This window comes from Tachyglossus aculeatus, chromosome X4 (assembly GCF_015852505.1).
Source record: "Tachyglossus aculeatus isolate mTacAcu1 chromosome X4, mTacAcu1.pri, whole genome shotgun sequence".
NCBI classification, from domain to species: Eukaryota; Metazoa; Chordata; class Mammalia; order Monotremata; family Tachyglossidae; genus Tachyglossus; species Tachyglossus aculeatus.
Window position 1 is genome coordinate 12,821,615 of NC_052098.1, and position 18,848 is coordinate 12,840,462.

General features: G+C 45.6%; 1 protein-coding gene across 1 annotated transcript in view; it reads left to right on the plus strand.

Moving 5' to 3' along the window:
* Positions 1–18,524, plus strand: part of KLF9 (Kruppel like factor 9) — a 30,200-nt gene extending 11,676 nt beyond the window's left edge. Inside the window, exon 2 of the mRNA XM_038769910.1 lies at positions 12,410–18,524. Coding sequence (XP_038625838.1) covers positions 12,410–12,639 — 230 coding nt within the window. The 3' untranslated portion in view covers positions 12,640–18,524. The remainder of the gene's footprint in view (positions 1–12,409) is intronic.
* Positions 18,525–18,848: the final 324 nt, after the last annotated feature.

Below are 18,848 nucleotides of genomic sequence, written 5' to 3' on the forward strand. Positions count from 1 at the left end.
GGGCTGAATTCATTATTTATAAATGAACACTGAAATTCAAAAAGAGGTTCAGGGTACAGTAGTGCTGAAAAAAATCTAGAAAGTAATCAATCCCCTTGGGCAAAAATTGGAGCCTGCTAACATCTCCTTCAAAAACAAACCCCTGGTGTGGTATTGTACAGGAGTACCTCAAAACCCTACATGAACATGACTGTAAATTGCAGTATCGGGACCTATTACTGTTGTTTTGCCAGTGTGGGGAAGAGAGGTGAGGAAGCAGATTTTCCAACACATCACCAGCAACAGATCCTTTGGATATACTGTGTCTAATGAAAATGATCTCACTGTCACCTGCGGTTCCCAAGATAGAGAATACAAGATCTGTGTTTCCACTCCCAGGAATCTTTTCTTGATTTCACCTCCACTCCACTTCCCAACACACTGCCCATGCGTGCCTCACTAAACAGTGCTGTAGACTCCTGTGTAGGTTTGGTTCGGATTCCCAAACCTACCTCTCCAGGCTTGATCGCTCTGCAGTCTCCTATTTCCTGCTGGCTTCAGGACATGGATGTCCCACTGACACCTCAAATTTAACATATCCAGTCAGAACTCCTTATTATCCCACCCAAACCCCGTCTTCCCCTTCACTCTTCTGTTACCGTAGACAGCACCACCATCCTGTCGATCTCACAGGCCCGTAACCTAGGCATTATCCTCAACTCATCTTTCTCATTCAACCCACCTATTCAGTCTGTCACCAAATCCCGTCGGTTGACCCTTCACAATATTGTTAAAATCTGCCCTTTCCTCTCCATCCAAACTGCTACCACATTAATCCAAGCACTTATTCTATCCCGTCTTGGCTACTGCATCAGCCTCCTTGCTGACCTCCTTGCCTCCTGCCTCTCCCCACTCCAGTCCATACTTCACTCTGCTGCCCAGATCAGTTTTCTACAGAAATATTCAGTCCATGTTTCCCCACTCCTCCAGAACCTCCAATGGTTGCTCATCCCCCTCCACATCAAACAGAAATTCCGTACCATCGGCTTTAAAACTATCGATCAGTTTGCCCCCTCCTACTTTACCTCCCTGATTTACTACTACAACCCAGCCCTCACACTTCACTCCTCCATCTTCAACCGCTCACTCCATCTTCAACCGCTCACTCTCCACTGGTTCCTTCCCCTCTGCCTTCAAACATGCCCATGTCTCTCCCATCCTAAAAAAAACCCTCTCTTGACTCCACCTCACCTTCTAGTTATCGCCCTATCTCCCTCCTACCATTCCTTTCCTAACTCCTTGAACGAGTCGTCTGCACGTGCTGCCTCGAATTCCTCAACACCAACTCTCTCTTTGACCCCCTCCAATCTGGCTTCCATCCCCTACATTCCACAGAAACTGCCCTCTCAAAGGTCACCAATGACCTCCTGCTTGCCAAATCCAACGGCTCATACTCTATCCTAATCCTCCTCGACCTCTCAGCTGCCTTTGACACTGTGGACCACCCCCGTCTCCTCAACATGCCATCCAACCTTGGCTTCACAGACTCCGTCCTCTCCTGGTTCTCCTCTTATCTCTCCGATCGTTCATTCTCAGTCTCTTTTGCAGGCTCCTCCTCCCCCTCCCATCCCCTTACTGTAGGGGTTCCTCAAGGTTCAGTTCTTGGTCCCCTTCTGTTCTCGATCTACATTCACTCCCTTGGTGACCTCATTCGCTCCCACGGCTTCAACTATCATCTCTACGATGATGACACCCAAATCTACATCTCTGCCCCTGCTCTCTCTCCCTCCCACCAGGCTCGCATCTCCTCCTGCCTTCAGGACATCTCCATCTGGATGTTTGCCCGCCACCTAAAACTCAACATGTCCAAGACTGAACTCCTTGTCTTCCCTCCCAAACCCTGCCCTCTCCCTGACTTTCCCATCACTGTTGACGGCACTACCATCCTTCCCGTCTCACAAGCCCACAACCTTGGTGTCAACCTTGACTCCGCTCTCTCGTTCACCCCTCACATCCAAGCCGTCACCAAAACCTGCCGGTCTCAGCTCCGCAACATTGCCAAGATCCGCCCTTTCCTCTCCATCCAAACCGCTACCCTGCTCATTCAAGCTCTCATCCTATCCCGTCTGGATTACTGTATTAGCCTCCTCTCCGATCTCCCATCCTCCTGTCTCTCCCCACTTCAATCCATACTTCACACCGCTGCCCAGATTGTCTTTGTCCAGAAGCGCTCTGGGCATGTTACTCCCCTCCTCAAAAATCTCCAGTGGCTACCAATCAACCTACGCATCAGGCAGAAACTCCTCACCCTCGGCTTCAAGGCTCTCCATCACCTCGCCCCCTTCTACCTCACCTCCCTTCTCTCCTTCTACAGCCCAGCCCGCCCCCTCCACTCCTCTGCTGCTAATCTCCTCACCGTGCCTCGTTCTCGCCTGTCCCGCCTTCGACTCCCGGCCCACGTCATCCCCCTAGCCTGGAATGCCCTCCCTCCCCACATCTGTCAAGATAGCTCTCTTCCTCCCTTCAAGGCCCTACTGAGAGCTCACCTCCTCCAGGAGGCCTTCCCAGACTGAGCCCCCTCCTTCCTCTCCCCTTCCTCCCTCTCTCCATCCCCCCATCTTACCTCCTTCCCTTCCCCACAGCACCTGTATATATGTTTGTACGTATTTGTTATTCTATTTATTTATTTATTTTACTTGTACATATTCTATTTATTTTATTTTGTTAATGTGTTTTGTTTTGTTCTATGTCTCCCCTTTCTAGACTGTGAGCCCACTGTTGGGTAGGGACCGTCTCTATATGTTGCCAACTTGTACTTCCCAAGCGCTTAGTACAGTGCTCTGCACACAGTAAGCACTCAATAAATGCGATTGAATGAATGAATGAATGAATAATACCAACCTACTCACTGTCGCTCGATCTCATCTATCTCACCACCAACCTCTCGCCCCCATCCTGCCTCTGGCCTGGAAGCCCCTCTATCTTCTTATTCGACAGACCATCATCATCCTCACCTTCAAAGCCTTATTGAAGGCACATCTCTTCTAAAAGGCCTTCCCCGACTAGGTCCTCATTTCTTCTCCCACTTCCTTCTGTGTCACCCTTGTACTTGGATTTGCACACTTTATTCGCCCCTCCCTCAGCCCCACAGCACATGTACATATCTGTCATTTATTTGTATTATCTGTCTCCCCCTCTCTATATAACATATATATGAATATATATAATATGTGTCTACCAACTCTGTTGCATTGTACTCTCCCAAGCGCTTAGTACAGGTCTCTGCACACAGTAAACATTCAGTAAATACGATTAATTGATTGGTTATTGTGGACCACATTCTGCCCTACACAGAGTCCTCTTCAGGCTGAAAATCTGGGGCCTGGCCAACCTGGATCCACGCAGCCTGATACCTAGCCAGGCCCCCACAAAGCCTCACTTCATTCTTCAGGGGGTGGGCCACACACAGTGTGAGTAAGTGCATAACAAACACCACAAATCATTACTACACATGCGGTAAACGTAGGCCTATGCTGCAGGCAATTGCTTGTGCAGTGGGGGGGTTAATGGAGCCCATGGTTCTCCCCAGCCTCCTAAGGAGGCCTCGATAGACCCTTCTTGGGACAAGGAGGTCTGCTGTGTCACTTCTAGCCCAAATCTGATCTGCCTTTCCACCCAGCCGGACCCAGGCCCCTGAAGAACTCTCTGCAGAATAGACCCAGCCTCTTGGAATGGACAAAAGGGGCTTGAACCCAATTCTTCTCTAATAGGATCAGGAAAACCAGCCTGGTTCTACCTCCTCACTGATCAGTCAGTCGAGCACTTACTGTGTGCAGAGCACTGCACAAAGCACAGGGGAGGGTACAGTATAACAGAATTGGTAGACACTTCCCTGCTTACAGGAGCTTACAGTCTAGAGGATGAAAAGCATCCAAGTGAATTTCCCCTAAACCCTTTGCTAAACCCTTTCCACTAACTTTCTGTCAGTCGTCATGTACCCTCATACACTGGGGCAGTCACTTTGGGTCAAACAGTAACATCCTGAGAGCACTCTGGAACAAACTCTGTATCTAAAAGCTATGTATGTACATGTCCCATTTGACTATTATGTTAGGATCACAAAGATAGAGGTTATATCTATCACCTGCCTCTGCACAGGTGATATCAAGTGGCTTTACAGCTGTTGTCTGTAGACAAGTGCAGTCTGGAATCCACCATCCCACCCTGGGGCTGACCCAGAGCAGTTACTTGGGGGATGTAGTGAGGGTAGGGCAGTGAATTGAGTAGGGAGAACTGGCCAACCATGAAATATTTGGTGGCTGAGCTGCCAGTTAGACCATTTTAATTGGAGGAAGGTAGGAAAAGTAGCAATCTATATAGTAGAGCTAAATCAATCAATCAATTAATCGTATTTATTGAGCGCTTACTGTGTGCAGAGCACTGTACTAAGCGCTTGGGAAGTACAAGTTGGCAACATATAGAGACAGTCTCTACCCAACAGTGGGCTCACAGTCTAAAAGGGGGAGACAGAGAACAAAACCAAACATACTAACAAAATAAAATAAATAGATATGTACAAGTAAAATAAACAAATAAATAGAATAATAAATATGTACAAACATATATACATATATACAGGTGCTGTGGGGAAGGGAAGGAGGTAAGATGAGGGGGATGGAGAAGGGGACGAGGGGGAGAGGAAGGAAGGGGCTCAGTCTGGGAAGGCCTCCTGGAGGAGGTGAGCTCTCAGTAGGGCCTTGAAGGGAGGAAGAGAGCTAGCTTGGCGGATGGGCAGAGGGAGGGCATTTCAGGTCCGGGGGATGACGTGGGCCGGGGGTTGATGGTGGGACAGGCAAGAAAGAGGCACAGTGAGGAGATTAGCGGCAGAGGAGCGGAGGGTTGCAGGGTGGACTGTAGAAGGGGAGAAGGGAGCTAAATCAATCAATCGTATTTATTGAGCGCTTACTATATGCAGAGCACTGTACTAAGCGCTTGGGAAGTACAAATTGGCATCACATAGAGACAGTCCCTACCCAACAGTGGGCTCACAGTCTAAAAGGGGGAGACAGAGAACAGAACCAAACATACCAACAAAATAAAATAAGTAGGATAGAAATGTACAAGTAAAATAAATAAATAAATAAATAAATAAATAGAGTAATAAATATGTACAACCATATATACATATATACAGGTGCTGTGGGGAAGGGAAGGAGGTAAGACGGGGGGATGGAGAGGGGGACGAGGGGGAGAGGAAAGAAGGGGCTCAATCTGGGAAGGCCTCCTGGAGGAGGTGAGCTCTCAGCAGGGCCTTGAAGGGAGGAAGAGAGATAGCTTGGCGGATGGGCAGAGGGAGGGCATTCCAGGCCTGGGGGATGACGTGGGCCGGGGGTCGATGGCGGGACAGGCGAGAGCGAGGTACGGTGAGGAGATTAGTGGTGGAGGAGCGGAGGGTGCGGGCTGGGCAGTAGAAGGAGAGAAGGGAGGTGAGGTAGGAGGGGGCGAGGTGATGGAGAGCCTTGAAGCCCAGGGTGAGGAGTTTCTGCCTGATGCGCAGATTGATCGGTAGCCATTGGAGGTTTTTGAGGAGGGGAGTAATATGTCCAGAGCGTTTCTGGACAAAGATAATCCGGGCAGCAGCATGAAGTATGGATTGAAGTGGAGAGAGACACGAGGATGGGAGATCAGAGAGAAGGCTAGTGCAGTAGTCCAGACGGGATAGGATGAGAGCTTGAATTAGCAGGGTAGCGGTTTGGATGGAGAGGAAAGGGCGGATCTTGGCAATGTTGCGGAGCTGAGACCGGCAGGTTTTGGTGACGGCTTGGATGTGAGGGGTGAATGAGAGAGCGGAGTCGAGGATGACACCAAGGTTGCGGGCTTGTGAGACGGGAAGGATGGTAGTGCCGTCAACAGAGATGGGAAAGTCAGGGAGAGGACAAGGTTTGGGAGGGAAGACAAGGAGCTCAGTCTTCGACATGTTGAGCTTTAGGTGGCGGGCGGACATCCAGATGGAGATGTCCTGAAGGCAGGAGGAGATGCGAGCCTGGAGGGAGGGGGAGAGAGCAGGGGCAGAGATGTAGATCTGGGTGTCATCAGCGTAGAGATGATAGTTGAAGCCGTGGGAGCGAATGAGGTCACCAAGGGAGTGAGTGTAGATTGAGAACAGAAGGGGACCAAGCACTGAACCTTGGGGAACCCCCACAGTAAGAGGATGGGAGGGGGAGGAGGAGCCTGCAAAAGAGACTGAGAAAGAACGACCGGAGAGATAAGAGGAGAACCAGGAGAGGACGGAGTCTGTGAAGCCAAGGTCAGATAACGTGTTGAGGAGAAGGGGGTGGTCCACAGTGTCAAAGGCAGCTGAGAGGTCGAGGAGGATTAGGACAGAGTATGAGCCGTTGGATTTGGCAAGCAGGAGGTCATTGGTGACCTTTGAGAGCACAGTTTCCATGGAATGAAGGGGACGGAAGCCAGACTGGAGGGGGTCGAGGAGAGAGTTGTTGTTGAGGAATTCTAGGCAGCACGTGTAGACAACTCGTTCAAGGAGTTTGGAAAGGAATGGTAGGAGGGATATGGGACGATAACTAGAAGGTGAGGTGGGGTCAAGAGAGGGTTTTTTTAGGATGGGAGAGACATGGGCATGTTTGAAGGCAGAGGGGAAGGAACCAGTGGAGAGTGAGCGGTTGAAGATGGAAGTTAAGGAGGGGAGAAGGGATGGAGCGAGAGATTTCATAAGATGAGAGGGAATGGGGTCAGAAGCACAGGTGGCCGGAGTAGCACTTGAGAGGAGGGAGGAGAGTTCCTCTGAGGATACTGCTGGGAAGGATGGGAGAGTAGCAGAGAGTGTTGAGAGCCGGGGGGTTGGAGAAAGGGGGGAAGAGACTTTGGGGAGGTCGGACCTGATGGATTTAATTTTGTTAATGAAGTAGGAGGCCAGATCGTTGCGGGTGAGGGAAGGAGGAGGGGGAGGAACCGGGGGCCTGAGAAGGGAGTTGAATGTACGGAAGAGCTGGCGGGGGTGATGGGCATGGGTGTCAATAAGGGAGGAGAAATAGTTTTGTCTGGCAGAAGAGAGGGCTGAGTTAAGGCAGGAAAGGATAAACTTGAAGTGAAAGGGAGGAAGCAAGGGGTTCTCACAACCGATAATGAGAGAGTAGAATAATATCCAGGTAATGTGAGAGAGCATGGGCCTGGTTGTCAGAAAGACCTGGGTTCTAATTCCGGCTCCACCACTTGTCTGCTGTGTCACCTTGGGCAAGTCATTTCACTTCTCTGTGCCTCAGTTACCTCATCTGTAAAATGGGGATTAAGACTGTCAGCTCCATGTGGGACAGGGACTGTGCCCCACCTGATTAACTTGTATCTACCTCAGCACTTAGTACAGTGCCTGGCACATAGTACATGCTTAACAAATACCATAAAAAAAATAGAGAGCAAACTATTTTATTACTGCCAAGGCATGCACAGCACTGAAGGCATCAATTCTCCAGGAGAACAAATGTCTATTCCACTACTGGGCTAATCTGTTCCCTGATGATTTTCAAAATGAACATGAATGGAAAAGATATGCATCAAGGAGAGAGTTATATGCAATATTCCTGAATGCACCACAAAATTCCTCATCTGCCATTTACTGGATTGGTTTTGCACATGAAGTTTCTGAAAAATCCACTTTCATCTGTGTGTACTCGATGACTTTATTCCTGGAAGCCTGCCAGATGTTAATGGATAACTGCATTTCTATATTCTCAGATTTCCCCAAGCTGGCCTGATTTCTTACCGCACTTCCAAACCTGGAGCAGCCATCAAAAAGAGACACGAACTTTTGGTCCTTTTCCCTAAATTCTCCCTCTTTACCCCCGCCTTCTCTTTTTCCTCAGCTTCCCAATCTGTGCTTTTCTGTGTTTGGCAACATTGGCATGACTGCTTGGCAACTCTGGGCTTGAAGGAGGATTTATTTTTACTGTAGTCGAGGCTACTTTCCTTTTACAAATGCAAATACCAAAGTAGGAGGAAGTGGGGAAGGAGGAGGAGGAGAAGGAGGGCAAGGAGGAGGAGGAGGAAACCCCAGATACACTAAACATAAGGAAAAATCAGCCTTGTCTTATACTTTGGAATTTTATTCAGTATGGCAAAAAAAAGAGAAGCCCTGTTCAAATATGCCAGCTTGAATATGCTGAGTATTCCTGGCATTTCCAAATAGAAGGTAATCTTACCCAGTGGAAATATTTCCCCAAACATCTCGTCTGCTCAATGTGATGGACTTTGAGGGGCATCTTGGAGTGAAGTGAGGAATTTCTCATTTGCACCGAATTGCTCAGCTGCCTTCAAGCAAACAGAAAATGTCCAGGCTCTCTCGAGAAAAGGTCGTAGTCTTTCATAGTGGAAGCAGCATGGCCTAGTGGAAAGAACACGGGCCTGGGAGTCAGAGAACTTGGGTTCTAATCCCAGCTCTGCTACATGTCTGCTGTGTGACCTTGGGCAAGTCACTTCACTTCTCTGTGCCTCAGTTCCCTCATCTGTAAAATGGGGATTAAGACTGTGAGCCCCATGTGGGACAGGGACTGTGTCCAACCTGATTAACTTTTAACTACCCAAGCTCTTACAACAGTACTCGGCACTTAGTAAGTGCTTAACAAGTATCAGTATTATTATTATTCAATTCCACCAGAAATGATTATTCCTTGTATAAATTCAGGCTGGCTTCACATGCAGGGAAAGAGTATCCACGTAAAAAAAAAGTTATACAAGCTCTCAAACTAAACATTGTTCACAAGAGTCCCTTCCCACAACACCATGAAATGGAAATACTAGGTCTTTAAATCTTCTTTCCATGACCAAGGGCAGATTTTTGGTATGTATTATTTTGATTTGAGGAGGGAAAAAAGGGGGAAAGGGAATGGAAACAAATTTGGGAGAACAGCCTCTGAAATAGTATATCCCTGCCTGAGGGGCAAAATATTCTGGCCCACATAGAAGACCCATTCATTCATTCATTCAATCGTATTTATTGAGCGCTTACTGTGTGCAGAGCACTGTACTAAGTGCTTGGGAAGTACAAGTTGGCAACATATAGAGACGGTCCCTACCCAACAGTGGGCTCACAGTCTAGAAGGGGGAGACAGAGAACAAAACAAAACATATTAACAAAATAAAATAAATAGAATAAACATGTACAAATAAAATAAATAAATACAGTAATGAATACGTACAAACATATATACATATATACAAGTGCTGTGGGGAGGGGAAGGAGGTAAGGCAGGGGGGTGGGGAGGGTGAGGAGGGGGAGAGGAAGGAGGGGGCTCAGTCTGGGAAGGCCTCCTGGAGGAGGTGCGCTCTCAGTAGGGCTTTGAAGGGAAACCCAGAAATGATCTTACTAACTCTTCTCCTCTCAGTTTTGGAGCAGGAGAAGGTGGATAATGAAGACTCAGACCACAGTTAGCAGCAGCAGTGGCAGCATTTACTGCATATGTTGAACACTGCTGACCACTAATGAAGCTGTCATCTAATACAGGTCCAAATGGAGTTTATAGGATTTCACAGGAGTTTATAGGATTCCTGCTCATGCTAGAAGTCAAGTATTGATGCAGAGGTAGCACATATGTCCAACTTCTGCAGAAGGCAATGCTTAGGGTCTGGCCAGACTGTTTTTTTTTTTGTGGTATTTGTTAAGCACTTACTATGTGCCAGGCACTGTTCTAAACGCTGGGGTAGAAACAAGCTAATCAGGTTGGACACAGTCCATGTCCCACATGGGGCTCACAGTCTTGACCCCCATGTTACAGTTGACTTGTTGCTATTAAGTACTAGGGAAGGCAGGTTAGAGGATTACCTCATGAAATGATGTTTTGTCACCCAATGTATTCCTTAAAGAAAGTGGTAAGTCTGGGTCACAGATTAATGAACCTCTTTTGCTCCTTCCTTCCCTCCCACTTTTATTTCTACTTCTTTAGGACCTCAACCTCGCTCCCACCATTCACGATACTATGCCAAGTTTCTCTTTAATGTGTGTATATGTTTTATGCTACTGACACAGCGGAGAATTTACCTGTCCCCTTTTCCAAGTTGAAAAAATGGATGTTAGATATTAGGCATACCCTAAAATGATCAAGATAGGGACTTGGATCCAGGTTTCTATTGGGCTTCCTAGAAGTTCTTCAGATAGGAGTAAAGCATTCAAATCCACTTCTGCCACTGTCCTCCCCCCATTCTCCTCCTCGCTCTCTAGCTGCTCCTCAGTCATTCTCTTTCACCGGCTTCTCTGCCTTCCATTCCTTGACCATGAGGGCCCCTGGAGAGTCAGGTCTTGGTCCCCTTCAGTTCTCCCTCGATCTCCTCAATCCCACCATCGAGCCCTCTCTCACACCCTCCCACCTGCCTGGAGCTTCCCCTTGCCCTTCAAATCCGACAGAGCACCGCTCTCCCCATCTTCAAAGCTCTGCTAAAATCACATCTCCTCCAAGAAGCCTTACCTGACTAAGCTCTCATCTCCTTCCCTTTTGCATCATCTATGCATTTGGGTCTGTACCCCATAAGCCTTTGATATTCACCCCGCCCCCACCCCTACAGCACTCATGTATATATCCTTATACTCTGCCGCTTCCCCTATCTATAGTTTATTTCAGTGTCTTTCTCCCTTAACTAAACTGTAAGCTTCTTGAGGGCAGGGATTGTGTCTACCAACTCTATTGTATTGTAGCCTCCTAAGTGCTTAGTACAGTGCTTTGCACACAGTAACTGCTCACTCAATAAATTTCATTGATTAATTGCCCTGTGCTTAAAATCTACTTAGCAATTTAGAAGCAAACCTTTTCCACTGCTATGGAGTATCCATTTCTTTCCAAAATGTGACCCAGCACAGATTTCAGTAAGTTTTCACTCTCTCCCTGATCCTTCCCCAAAACCTGTGAGTCTCTCTTCTCTCTGTCACACTCTTCAGAAGAAGGGAATTTGTAGAGAGAAGGGTTGGTGCAGCTTTTGAACAAAGCTGGACGGAAAAGATTAGAACTCTTCTGGAAAGATGAAGACTGTGAGGGGACAGATTTGAAATGAGCACAGTCAGGAAGGGTGGGGATAGGGGGAACAAGGGGAGGCTATAGCTTGAACTGTTAGGTGTAAGACCAACAAAAAGAAACATTTTTTTCCCACAGTAAGCATATGCAGTTCTTTCCCCCAAGAATTTGTGCAGGCAGAAAATAAGTTCACTATATCAATAGGTTCAAGGGTTGGCTAAATACAAGCGGAATAGGCCCAAAGTGGATCAATAGAGGAAAAGGTAGAGATGATGGAAGGCTCAAGAAAGGTTTAGAGAGGTTCAAGAAAAGGTATGTACTAATAGTGGTATTTATTAAGCATTTACTCTGTGCTATGTGCTGAGATAGATACCAGATAATTAGGTCAGACACAGTCTCTGTTTCACACGGTGTTCCCGTCCAAGAGATAGGGAAAGCAGGTATCATTCCCATGTTTAAAGAGATGAGGAAAAGAGGTCCAGAGAGGTCAAGTTGACTTGCTTAAGGTCACACAGCCAGCGGAAGAGCCGGGACCAAAACCAGGCTCTCCTGTATGCCTAGTCTCACGTTCCTTCCAGGAGGTCTTTCTGCCTCCCAGTCATGAGGATGGGTGTTAGAAGAGCACCACACAGTTCCTCCCAGTCGCCTTGGTTACCGCTCTTGAAGGCAGAATACTGGTATATATAGAGACCACTGGTCTGACCCAGGCATTTCTTTTGTCCTTAAGATCTAGAAGAATGGGTACAAGGGAAGGATTAAGAAAGAGGAAACAAGAAAAGGCAACCATCAGGGGAGCAATAATGAAATTCGAACTTGAAAATGGCCTGATAATAAATAGCACTCAATGGACCTCATTTCCGACACTTGATCGCGGGGCCTCTGGGAAAACCCTAGCGGTGCCATTGGTGAAAAGCAATCTTCCTCATCGAAGAGGTCTAGGAGAACATTCCCTCTTTGCATTCAGATTAACATTGTTCGCATCTGGGGCTGCAGTCTTCCGGAGATAATTGTCTCGAGTTGTTTGCTGGAAAAACACAGAGCAATCCCCTACATTGGGAGGCAATTAGCAATGCTGCACTGAGGCTGAAGTGAACCCAAACTGGCAGTGCGGTGGGCAGAACCAGGACTGAGGCCTGGGCAGCTTCATTTCCCAGCCACATTCTGGGAAGCTGGGTAATTAACAGTTAAATCAAACAGGAGACGCAAAAGGCCTAGCCCGCTTCCCAAATTCCCATTTGTCGGCACAACTTGGTTTGCTCACAGAATGACTCACCCATCACCTAGACTCACCTAGACAGTGGAGGATTGGGGGCTTGGGGGATGTGGCCCGGAAAAAAATCAAGTATTCTTGTCTTTGTTCAAGTTAACTGTAGGGTTAGCGTGGTCTTGAAAATGTTGTTTTGATTCCCTTCTCTTAGGTGAACGCCCCTTTCCTTGTACCTGGCCTGACTGCCTTAAAAAGTTTTCCCGCTCAGATGAGCTGACCCGCCACTACCGAACCCACACTGGGGAAAAGCAGTTCCGCTGCCCACTCTGTGAAAAGCGCTTCATGAGGAGCGACCACCTGACAAAGCACGCCCGGCGCCACACCGAGTTCCACCCAAGTATGATCAAGCGGTCTAAAAAGACCAACCCCACCCTCTTTTGAGGGATGGACCAGGCCTGGGTGGAAAGAACACTGTCAAAACAATACCACAGACAAACCACAACAGCCACCCTCAAAAGATGCACATTGATCGCACAGCAACTCCACCGCTGTACAGTCAAATTCTCCTGCGTTTTTTAAAAGCACATGTAGCTGAAGTTCAAAATCAATATTTGGTCCCCTTGGAAGGCTGCAGATAAGTTCTGGCTCGAGGGAGGCAGATGAATTTTCTCAAATACAATATACTCTTGATTATTCGGGCTAAACTCCGGATCGGTTGAACCGGAAATCCGAGAAACTTAAATAAATTGTGCTCCATACGGCCTAGTCGAAGTTGGTAGTTTCACTGATATCTCATTACTTGCCAGCAGCAATATATTGCTGTAGTCTAGAGAATAATTTTAAAACACAGGACCGTGTGATTAGCTATAGTAGAATACGGTATGAAAACCACCATGATTTGGGGGAAACAAAAAATCAAAGCCTGTTGTTTGGGGCTTTGTTGGATTTTTTTTTCTTTTTTTTTTTTTGGTAAAAGCCTGCCTTTCAGGCTTTTTTCAATCCCCTGCTTCGGCTGAAAACAATGGACCTTGATCACCTTCAAATTGATATTTCATCCGCCTCAAGCTCGGTGGTTACTGTTCTATAGTGTAAGTGTAGTCTTGGAGATGCTCACTGATGTCTTTCTCTTCATCAGAAGGAGCTGTTTTCTCAGGTTCCTGGATGTAGACTCTGATTTCACTTGTCAGCACCTCTTTGTAGCAGTAGTCACCCCCATCCAAGGGCAGCCATTCCAGCACATTTTGCTGGCCCACAGGCTTGCTGCCTTCAAGCCATTGACACCTTTCAGTGAAACTTTTGACCACTTCCTCCCCACTAGTTTGAGCGATTCTGGTCTCCTCCCCAGGGTCAGGCAAGATCTTCTGCCATGATCGCCTAATAGGCGATCAGTCAATCAGTGGTATTTGCTGAGCACCTACTGTACGCCAAGCCCCATACTCTGCACTCAAGAGAGTATACTGGAGGTGAAAAGGACATGTTTCTTGCTCTCAAGGAACTTATGCTCCACTGCACTCCAAGAGACAAAAGTTTTGGAAGTTTTGAAGGAGGTTTTATTGGCAATGTGGCGTTGCAACAGGGCCCCATGATATTGCAGTTTTAGGCAGTCAATCACACCTTGATCTCTCGGTTGAATCCAGGCTGTGATGTTGGGCGGCAGGTACTTCACGAAAATGTTCCCATCCGCAGATGTGAGCTCTTCTGCACCAGACTGGGATGGGGCATTGCCAAGAAGCAGCACAGCCCATTCTGGCAGCCCACGTTCCCCAAAACGGGCCTCAGTTTGCGGCTCCCATTGAAGTTGGAGCCGATCCTTAATTGTATGATCCGTCCGTGCTCCTTTCTGGTTGAAGTAGCTGACAGGTAAATTAGAGGCTGGAGAATCCGTGAATGAGCGAAGCTTCTTTGCTTTGCCCGCACCTGCCAGCTTCATCTTGCGGGACCCTGTTGCATTGCTACAACCAAGGAGTGTCGTACGTTCCTCTGATGCTTTGGAACTGAGGGCTTGGCATTTGTTTCCAAATGCCGACGTTCTTCTCGGAGGGTATTTCCAATCGAGCCCAGTTTCATCTGCATGGTGTTTTTATCCAGTTGAAAGTTGTTTTTTGCAATGAAATCTTGAAACTCTTTGATGAAGTCCTCTAAAACTTCCGTGTCAGCCCTCAGTTTCTCTCTATTGCTGCTCAGCTCTCTGAGGCCATGGCGCTGTTACCGCCTGGTGAGCCAACCAGAAGATACATCCACCTCTCCTTCCATCCCTAGGGTGTGGAAAACAAACCCAAAATATCTGACCGTTTTACAAGTGCCGGTCCTGCAATAAGGCTTCCCGTTTGCTCGTGGCGGGCGAAACCCTTCAAAGAGAGCCGGGTTAAGCTCCACATGAAGTGAGTGATCTTTCATGGACTTCCGCTTGTTTAACGCACCTCAGCTGTCTGCAGTTTTGCATGAAGTTGGTGATTTCAGTCTTCAGCTTTGGAATGTCGCGCACCGTCAGCTTTCCGACGGTGAATGGCTCCATTCTCGTCAAGGTCACCGAGGACCCTTTCTCAAGCTTGGCTGTGACTTCCGGCTTTTGCTCCATGGGGATGACGACGTGTTTGTGTTTTTGCTCTTCACTCCTCTTGATGCTTAAGAAGGGGTTGGTCAAGTGACTACTGTACCGACTGCCTCTCTACTGTACCATCCGGCAAGACTGAACCCCTGGCAACCCGGAGCAAGGATTTCTGCTACCTGGGCGGCAGACGCGCTCTGCCCTGAATGATATTAAACTCTCCCGGTGAGACTTGCATGCGGAAAGTAACGGGACAGCCCCGGATTGCTATGACAGGATACCCTCCCCCGCCACCCTCCCAACTTCCTTCCCTCCCCCACAACACAGATCTGCTCACTGCCCAGTGAGTATGCGTAGTAAACGCAAGGGACAAGCTGTCAGTCAGGAGGAAGGATTCCTGCCGCCCAAGGTACGGTACTCTGACTGCACTTCCTGAGCCCTGCTCGCCAGCAGAGGATGGGTTCCTTTCGACCCTTTGCCAGCTTTCATCCTCCAACCCTCCGGCATTTGTGCATAAATTGACTCCAGATTCGTAGTGATTGTAAGCGTCTTTTGTATAGTATTGGAAAATTCAAAAGTGCTTTCGGATAACCCCAAAATGACACACACACCCCCGCCCCTTGCCAATTTCTTTTTCTGAAAAATTGGCCCAGATAATTCTCAACACCATGGATTTTCTGTGGCCAGATAATCGAGAGTATACTGTAATCAACAATGGTGTACATATGTCTGACTGGGTGGGTTGACCTGGGCATCATATGAGTGATTCCAGGCTATTTGTGCTTGCTGTCAAAGAGTGTGTGGTTTTTTTTTAATGCGATGCTGCCTTGTGCTACATTTCTTTAGCCTAAACCACTCTCCGACTAACTGAACTTTTGAAAGAAAAAACGCCATAGCACAGCTGTCTTTACGCAAGCAAGACCTCATCTACTCCAGCATGATCTGTCGTCTAAAACAAGTTCATGGGTTACATATAGTTGATTGGTATGCAGAAGTTGAATTTTTAAGTAGCGACAACCTGTTAAGTACAGAACCTTTAAAGCTTCCTTTGTATGAAGTATACTTTTGATCATAAGCTGCACTTTTAAAAATTTCTAGTAAAAATGTCATATAAGTAAAGCACATGCTTTAAAGTTAAACAAAAATTTAGGGGGTGGGGATGGGGACAGCCTATTGTAATTTGCTTCTATTTTACTTGCTAGGCTAAACAGACACTACCCTACGAGAGCATGGCAGGGACAAGGAAAGAGAGCAGGACTATACAATGCAAACATTGTTGGAGGAGAAAATGTTTCCAAGCTAAGAGTGTTAACTATTAACTTTTTCAAATGTTTCAGTCTTTTCTGTTCCCATCATTGACTGCACTAGAGCACCACGGATAGACTTGGTTTTGATTTGAGTCCTTCTGTTATTTTCTTAACGGTTCTTCCCATCTTTATACAAAACTTCCCCTGACAGGAGAGAGAATTAAAAAAAAAAAATAGAACTTAGAGGCAGAAAGAAAACCAATGAAAACTTCTTCAATTATTTCAGAGGCTCCTCTGACATAATCTTAGCCATGTGATCTTGAAACAAAGCCCTTTTAATGGAGGAAGTGAAGGGATTTGCAACTACTGAACAATCCACCAAATAGATCAGGGGATCACTTCCAGCATAGACCTCACCACTCTGTATGCTGTATTCGTGTGTCTACCGTGAACTAAGACCACTACATCACTCCATCAATTATATAACAGAAAATGACGTATTTTTTGATCCTTAAGTTAAACGGTGAGCTTTTTTTAAAAAAAAAAATTGTATTTTCAGCCTTGTAAATGCCAGAAGAGACCTGAATTGAGGCACATTAGCACGATGGTGGGGAAATATGTTTACATTTTTCTTTGCAGAAATAAAACTTTCTGAGCATCTTTGTCAGCACATCTTTAAAGCAGGTAATTTCATTACACCCAAGTTTATATCCAGGGTGTGAACGAGTTGAAGTCAGGTTTCATTCCTGCAGTTAACTGATCATTTTGCCTCTTCCAATAAAAAACAAGGATGTGAGATGCTCAGAGAAAAAAATGTCACAGTAGTATTTGGCTTCCAATTAAAAAAAAATGCCTGCCTAGTATTTTTACTTGTGAAATTTTATTATTAATCCTTTGAAGACAACTGCTTTTATGCAGTCTATGGACTAAAAATGAATGAGTTTTCTCAAGTGAAAACATGTCAGGAAAATCAAGAACACTTTCTACCTCTGTTTCAGCTGTTTGAAACACTTATTTTAAAACCAAACGTTAATTTCTGGTGTCCAAAGTATGTTTTAAGGACATTTGTTCTTCCATGTAAAATAGGTATGCAGCCTATTTTCTGCTGAACTCATGGAACAGTTCTGCTTTCTGATATTCTTAATGTTACCTATTAAGTGGGCAGAATTTTGCCAGTAGGGAACAACTCACTACCTTTTTAAACTCAAATTCCCCCAGGCAAAAAACCAACAACAAAAAATCTCCCCAAAACTAAATAAACAAAAATAACCTAAAAGTGAAACAAAGTCAAATAAAGACCAATCTTTATAGATTGAAGAGGAGCACTGCTCTCGTCTAGTACTGTTTTCTGGGCGAATGGAGCACTTGTAAAAAAAAATGCACAATTACTTCCCCAAAATGTTGCTAATTGCTTTCATAAGCGGTTCTAAAACACACAGACTTGATATGACCTTATGTTTTAATGATGTATAAACTCAAGGCTACTTTTTATTCGTTGTGATAAATTCTGCTTTAAAAGTTCACAAATAGGAACCAGCATTCTAATTAGATTTATTATATTGAGGTAGTCCAAATAGGATGATTAGAGTTCATTGAACACTAAAACTATGAAACGGTTACTTTTTATATTAAAAAGACCATGGATTTAACTTGTAAAAATCCAACCACAGAATAGTAATATTTTTTACTTTTTTAACCAAACTGAATTTTGGAAGACTCTTGCAAGTGTTAAAAAGGAAGAAAATAGTTTCGTCTAATGCTATAGGTAGATGTCATATTCTGGAAAATCAATAGTGTTGAGTTAAGATAACTGCTCTTCTGGGTTAGGAAAAGATAAGCTCTTCACCATTGTGGAAAGATGCTATGACTTTAAGGTATAGCTACTCATCATGCTTCTTTTGAGAACTATATTTGGTAGTGTATAATTACAGAAACAGATTAGTTGTCCGTTTGCAGATATTTAGCACATATTTATCCTGGATAGATTGTTTAAGATGAATGATCTGTAACACTGTAAAATTCCAATCTTTACAACTGTTTTAATCAGTTTTATTTTTGTACAGTATTAGTAACCTAAGTTATTTTGCGGTTCTGTTTTTGTAAATCAAATGAAATTGTAAAAAAAAAAAGTATCCAGACAGTAGGTATTTGTACACATGTAAATAAAGTTGTCCAAATAGGCATAATAAAATGTACAGTTGGATTGAGAAATCTGAGGTATTGTGTGATGGTGAAGACCAAAAACTCAGTTACTGCAGTGGAAAAAGCCCGATTGACCCCGATCTCCCAAGATTTTGATGGCCAACGCTGAGATGATTTTATTTTTATGCTTTTCAAATTTTGTATTGCACATTCCCAGGCCCATTTCTGTTTGAAGAGATGGGTGGAGGCAATCAGAATAACTTGTATACGTGGAGGGAGAAACTGAGTCTTAGAGAAACAACAAAGAATGCTTTCGAGTATAAAAAAATGGTTTTATTAAAGAAATGAGGATGTGGGCAAGCAAGAATTTTAATAAAACTTGAAAATAAGACCCACCAGAGTTGGCTGTCCTTCTTCAAGCTAGTGATGTCCATGACTATGAGCTTCAACATCAATAAGACGCTCATGCGAAAGGCTAGTGAGATTTCTGAACTGCCTTTTTGAAGCCATATACAACTGTTTTTTCCACCACTTGCAGTCACAAGGGTTTGAGGACAGGGGCTCTTTTGGATCAGGAATAATACACTGGAAATAGCTGCGGAACCTCAAACTCTACGAGCAGAGGACTACGACACTTTAACTGAGCAGCAGCTAACGTGTAATCCGTAAGAAAAGTGAGTTATCTGTGAGTCTGTTCAGTCGTACCAACACAC